Source organism: Haliotis rufescens, unplaced genomic scaffold (assembly GCF_023055435.1).
Source record: "Haliotis rufescens isolate VD_foot unplaced genomic scaffold, xgHalRufe1.0.p SCAF_8, whole genome shotgun sequence".
In the NCBI taxonomy this organism is placed as follows: domain Eukaryota; kingdom Metazoa; phylum Mollusca; class Gastropoda; order Lepetellida; family Haliotidae; genus Haliotis; species Haliotis rufescens.
The window spans coordinates 30,048,891-30,055,517 of record NW_025964372.1 but is presented as its reverse complement, the minus strand read 5'-3'; the positions used below and the strand labels follow the sequence as shown (position 1 = coordinate 30,055,517).

Sequence of the window (6,627 nt, the reverse complement as noted above, 5' to 3'; positions counted from 1 at the left end):
TATTATTATTATTATTATTATTAAGAATTTTAAAAGATGATGAATTTCGTTTATTTCAAATGTAAATACAAATTGTGATAAATGACCTCCAGATCATGACCTTGGCCGCGTGTATTATTACACCCGAAGGGAAACACGATGTGATGATAATAATTGTTCCATGAATCAAAGGCAACGCTATACATCTCAATACTTTGACGACCGTCACCGTCAAACAATGGTCCAGATCCGGCGATAAAATATATGAGAATGTTCAAGCAAAAACCCAAATCGTTCCCACCAACCTTGCATTCGCTGAACGTTCAAGATGGTGGAAGGGCGCCTGAACACACTCTGGATACTGCTGGTGATTTTCCACCTTGGTTGTGCTGAGGTCAAGAATGAAAAGAAGGATATTCCAAACTACAGACTGAACACGAGGGAACGAGATAAGAATGGCGAGCTGATGGTTCTTTCTAATCCTGGGAGTTTGGAAGACTTGGATGATCTGTTGGCAGATGGTGATCTGAACGCGAATGGCATAAGGTCAAGGTTGGATGAAGAGAACGTCAACTGGAAGACGTTGTCTAGCAAAGAACAGAAGTCACTCGTGGGCTTGCTGAAAACCTTGGTGACCACTGTTGGTGAAGGAGACTTACAGTTGTCCAATTCAAGCATGCAACATATCGTGGAGACACTCATCGCCAAGGTCGCCCTGCTCGAGATTGATTTGAATAATCAGACGAAGCAGACGACTTCCGCTCTGAAAGAACTCGACGAGTTGAAAGCGTCTTGCGGCAGGGCGGTTTCGGGACTGAAGGAAGCAAATGAGTGGATATCCAACCTGAAACTGAAAATGGAACGTTCTGATGCTGAGGTAAAGACTAGGTTGGGGGAAGTAGAGCTGAAGCTGAAGAACGGATTAGACGCCGAGATGAAGGACATTGTGGCCATTAAACGGAAGACGGATGAAATCGAGAAGATGAACAAAAGAGGGTTGGAGAAACAGATGGAGGACCTTAGAGCTGAGGTTGCTAGGCGACCTGGCGTCGGGGTGAACCAGACCGTTTTGCGCGAGGGAGACCGATGTTCTGTGCTGGATCAACAGGCACTCATGTTATACGGCATGTGGAAACACGTGTACAGGGCACCAGGTACGTCAGTGGAACGCCGAGGACTGGGTAGATGAGTGAGTTGGGTTTAACGCCGAGGACTGGGTAGATGAGTGAGTTGGGGTTAACGCCGAGGACTGGGTAGATGAGTGAATTGGGTTTAACGCCGAGGACTGGGTAGATGAGTGAGTTGGGGTTAACACCAAGGACTGGGTAGATGAGTGAGTTGGGTTTAACACCGAGGACTGGGTAGATGAGTGAGTTGGGTTTAACGCCGAGGACTGGATAGATGAGTGAGTTGGGTTTTACACTGATGACTGGGTAAATAAGGGGGGTGAGTTGGGTTTAACGCCGAGGACTGGGTAGATGAGTGAGTTGGGTTTAACACCGAGGACTGGGTAGATGAGTGAGTTGGGTTTAACGCCGAGGACTGGGTAGATGAGTGAGTTGGGGTTAACGCCGAGGACTGGGTAAATGAGTGAGTTGGGTTTAACGCCGAGGACTGGGTAAATAAGGGGGGTGAGTTGGGTTTAACGCCGAGGACTGGGTAGATGAGTGAGTTGGGTTTAACACCGAGGACTTGGTAGATGAGTGAGTTGGGTTTAACACCGAGGACTGGATAGATGAGTGAGTTGGGTTTAACGCCGAGGACTGGGTAGATGAGTGAGTTGGGTTTAACGCCGAGGACTGGATAGATGAGTGAGTTGGGTTTTACACTGATGACTGGGTAAGTGAGTGAGTGAGTGAGTTTTAACACCGAGGTATGGGCAAGTGCATGGGTGAGTGATTTGGGTTTAACGCCGAGGAGTGGGTGAGTGAGTGATTTGGGTTTAACACCGAGGACTAGGTAAGTGAGTGACCGACAATATCACTTGGAGCGGTTCCGTCCTGATCAACGTGGATTCACTGTTTCTAAAAAATATGTTCTTGAATTTAGCGATAGAGTTTTATTTTTCAAAAATACTTGATTTAGCGATGGCGTCCACTTATTCTTGTTTCCAGACAAGGGTTCCGTGAAGGTGACGACGGCGACGGCGAGCTCGGTGGGGTGGGGTGGCGTTCCCAGCAGGGCCGTGGACGGCAACAAGAGTCCCCGCTGGGGAAACCGGGGATGTTCTCACACCAACTCGGAGATGAACCCCTGGCTGTTGCTGAAGCTGCAAGGAATTAGCAACATCACGGGGGTGGAGCTCACCAATAGAGGAGACTGCTGTGGTGAGTATAGACGGAACCAAGTTTGAAGATTGATATTATAAGAGGTATCCTTCATACACATGGCCATCAATAGCTTTTTAAAACAGCTTATGCAATACATTCATGCTGCGGGTTAACATTTTTGTTTAGATCGGATCAAATTTTAGCTCACCCGAATATGGCACAGAACATCGACATGTAAACTGCCGGGCAAAAGTAGGTATATGCTTACTTATATTTGACCAAAATATTACTAACGTTTCACAACGTTACTTGGCTAAAGTACTGGTCATGTGTTAAAGAATGAGTGAAAGAGTGAGTGAGTGAGTGAGTATGGTTTTACGCCGCTTTTAGCAATATTCCAGCAATATCACGGCGGGGGACACCAGAAATGGGCTTCACACATTGTACCCATGTCGGGAATCGAACCCGGGTCTTCGGCGTGACGAGCGAACGCTTTAACCACTAGGCTACCCGACCGCTCCAATGAGTGAAAGAATATATATCAATGTTTGATGGTGGCTAGAAATGAAACAAACAAGAAATAGTAATTCGACGGCAATGTACTGGTATAATTTGGGGCGGTGGGGTAGTCTAGTGGTTAAAGCGTTCGCTCGTCACGCCGAAGACCCGGGTTCGATTCCCAACATGGGTACAATGTGTGAAGCCCATTTCTGGTGTCCCCCGTCGTGATATTGCTGGAATATTGCTAAAAGCGGCGTAAACCCATACTCATTCACTCACTAGTATAATTTGATAAGGGTACCACAGATGTTATTTTTTACCTAAAGTGATCAGCGTTTTCAACCTAGTAATGTTTTGATTTTCAAGTGTATACTTTCTTTTGCCCCGATACTTTATATGAATATTTAACCCCCTATTCAAGCCATACACCAAGAATTTGGTTCACACATTGAAATTATTGTGGGGAATCGAACCCGGCCTTCAGCATAACTGTTTAACACTGTAACCACAATGCTACCTAATTTCCCCGATATATTCGAAACCGCCAAGCGTGATTACTCACTGTAAACTTATACCCTCTCAGACCGTAGATTGTCCAACTTCGTGATTGAAACGTACATGAACGACCCGACGACTTCACCGGATGAGGCAGCTACCAAGTGTTTCCACTACACGGGGACGGTCGGCAGAGCGGCTACAGTGCTGATCAAATGCAACTTCACCATTCAGGCTCTGTATGTCAAGATCACTATTGTGAAAAAGACTCCAGCGGTCCTCACGATCTGCGAGGCAGTTGTCAAAGGTATGTTGTCGATTGGAATCTCAAATCAATGAAGACATCGATTGACGACAGTATTGTCCTTAGAAAAATCAGAAAAGAAACGACAGTGAACTTGTTCATTTTTTATGTCAAAGTTTTCCATAACAAAATGCGGCCTAGAGTCCTATGTCCGAAAGGGATCGATGGGCGAACACTGCTACATAAGACTGTCAAACACCTTTTGGTACGCGGGATTCAGGGGTCTACTAGTATTAAGAAGGTTTTCGGGACTTAGGAACTCATTTTAAAAAAATGTTCTTTATATGTTTATTTTTTCCGATATTTTTAAAGCAATTTTACTTGTAATTGCACGCTTTACTCATAATTTGTGTGTGTGTGATTTGTGTTAGTATCCGGTATTCAGGGGTAAGCAAGTGAGTGAGTGAGTATGGTTTTACGCCGCTTTCAGCAATATTCCAGCAATATTCAGACGGCAACACCAGAAATGGGCTTCACACATTGTACCCATGTGGGGAATCGAACCCGGGTCTTCTGCGTGACGAGCGAACGCTTTAACCACTAGGCTTCCCTACCGCGCGGTGAGCAAATGAGACTCAAACCAGATACTAAGTGGAAATTTCCAGATACTAAGTGGAACTTTCCAGATACTAAGTGGAAATTTCCAGATACTAAGTGGAATTTTCCAGATAATAGGGATATGAATTTCTTTTTACATGGCCCTAAAAGGCTTCCGTACTTACGACAGTCGTTGTGTTAAGATCGCTTTAGGAACTGGTCCCTGTCACAATGGTCATCGTATCACAAGCGGTCGTAGCGGTTTGACTATCGTATATTCCATAGTTTAACATAGACATAAGGCATTCGTAGCACCAAGATCACTGAAGGAACATTCCAATAATCTCTGTGATAATTTGATACATGAAAACCCCATGGGGCTTGTTCCACAAAAAGTCGTAGCGGTACGATCGTACTTTAACACAGACGTGCGATAGTCGCAGAGGCGAGATCGGTTAAGGAACGCGTCCATACTTTAACACAGACGTGCGATAGTCGTAGCGACGAGATTGGATTAGGAACGCTTCCATACTTTAACACAGACGTGCGATAGTCGTAGCGACGAGATCGGTCCAGGAACGCTTCCAGACTTTAACACAGACGTGCGATAGTCGTAGCGACGAGATCGGTCCAGGAACGCTTCCAGACTTTAACACAGACGTGCGATAGTCGTAGCGACGGGATCGATTTAGGACCGCTTCCAGACTTTAACACAGACGTGCGATAGTCGTAGCGACGGGATCGATTTAGGACCGCTTCCAGACTTTAACACAGACGTGCGATAGTCGTAGCGACGACATCGGTTCAGGAACGCTTCCAGACTTTAACACAGACGTGCGATAGTCGTAGCGACGAGATCGGTCCAGGAACGCTTCCAGACTTTAACACAGACGTACGATAGTCGCAGAGGCGAGATCGGTTTAGGAACGCTTCCGTACATTAACACAGACGTGCGATAGTTGCAATGGCTCCACTACTTTGTGTTCCGTCACACTGTTAAGAAGAGAGTGACTGTAATTTTCTCAAGTAGATTTCTAATATTTCATTAAGGTCAGCTGATCGGCATTACGAGCGCCAAGCAGGTCATCCAGAGTTCCATGGAGTCTGCGCAGACCGCACCGGAAATGGCAAATGATGGGGATAAAAGTACCTGTTCTCAGACAATGGCGGATTCTATAGACAGCGACCCCTGGTGGCAGATCGATCTTGGGAAGATGGTGGCCGTCCACATAATCTACATCCGCAACAGGAACGACGAGAAATGTGAGTACGCTACTACAGATCTCTGTGTGTAGTACTACAGATCTCTGTGTGTAGAACAAATACAGAGCAATCAAGGAATACTAATCAAAAGAAGTTAAAGAACACCCGATTCTTTCATATTACAAGAAACGGGGGAACCGCCATATCCTGGCTTGAAGAAAAGGGACAAACCATTGGCTTGACTCGAATCTTCTTTAACTGGTTTTGAGTAGTACACTATACGACTGGTAGATTGTACGTTGATTATGATTACTAGGGTCAATAATTTTACAGTACTTTAACCCACAATCAGTGGATCCTGGAACTGATAAGGGACGTAACTCTGCAATGGATCAGATAGTAACGAATGGAGTATAGCGAAGAGTATATAAGGAATAGTTTGAACATCAAGTGACAAAAGACATCAGAATCCGTGTTCGGGAAATGTTCAGTGATCCGCCTTTTTAAATCAACTGTAGTGGATGACCTTATTTATTTCAATATACTTCTTGTATATTTTCATTTATGATTTTGTCATTTTCATTTTCTCACCATTAGATGTGTGGCTGCGCAATATGACCGTGACGGTATACAAAGAATTCCCGTCAATCTGTGCCGACGTGACCCCTCACCTTTGTACCACTTACCCAAGCTCCGTAGGTCAAGGTCAAGTGGTGACCATGACTTGTCAGAAGCCAATCACCGGCCGGTACTTGAAGATCAAACTGGGTAGAAACACCATCGGTGGCGCCCTCTCTCTGTGTGAGGTCTCGGTGAACGACAAGAGTATGATTTTCGGGTGACAGTAATCAGCCCGGCACAGAAACCAATGTACAGTTTACTCTCGTTCTTCCTCGAAGACATAGTCATTACTCCCTACCAATGATTCGTTGATCCGGTTTTACTTTCATCCGGACGATTTCAATGTGAACATCACCGTTTGGATTAACGGGGGTTCAATGTATTTTTCTATAATCTAATAAAATGCATACCACAATCAAGCCTTGGGTGATATTTGAGAAAACAGAATTGGAGAGGACCTATTCTGCCCCGGAGAGCGGATGGTCAATAGTTCAATCCTCGGCCCCGTGGTACCTTAAAACGTTAAACGATGGTACTTGTTGTTACCCGCCTGGCGCTCGTCATTAAGGGGTAAAACAAGGACTGGTCAGCCAGTTTACTGTGTCTGAGTGGGTATCAGTGTTAAACTGCGGCATGGTATCTCAGTGGGTTAGCACTATAAAACCTATTCATTGGGATCGCTATTAAGTAAGAGACTTCTTTCTATAGGCATCAAAA

The 6,627-nt window shown here is 45.2% G+C and overlaps 1 protein-coding gene across 1 annotated transcript; it reads left to right on the top strand.

Moving 5' to 3' along the window:
• Positions 1–277: 277 nt before the first annotated feature.
• On the top strand, positions 278–6,325 carry LOC124145496. The gene is made up of 5 exons (XM_046515276.2): positions 278–1,133; positions 2,094–2,306; positions 3,334–3,552; positions 5,137–5,349; positions 5,887–6,325. The coding sequence occupies exons 1-5, from the start codon at positions 308–310 to the stop codon at positions 6,129–6,131; spliced, it is 1,716 nt and encodes a 571-aa protein (XP_046371232.2). The 5' UTR covers positions 278–307; the 3' UTR covers positions 6,132–6,325.
• The last annotated feature ends 302 nt before the right edge of the window (positions 6,326–6,627 follow it).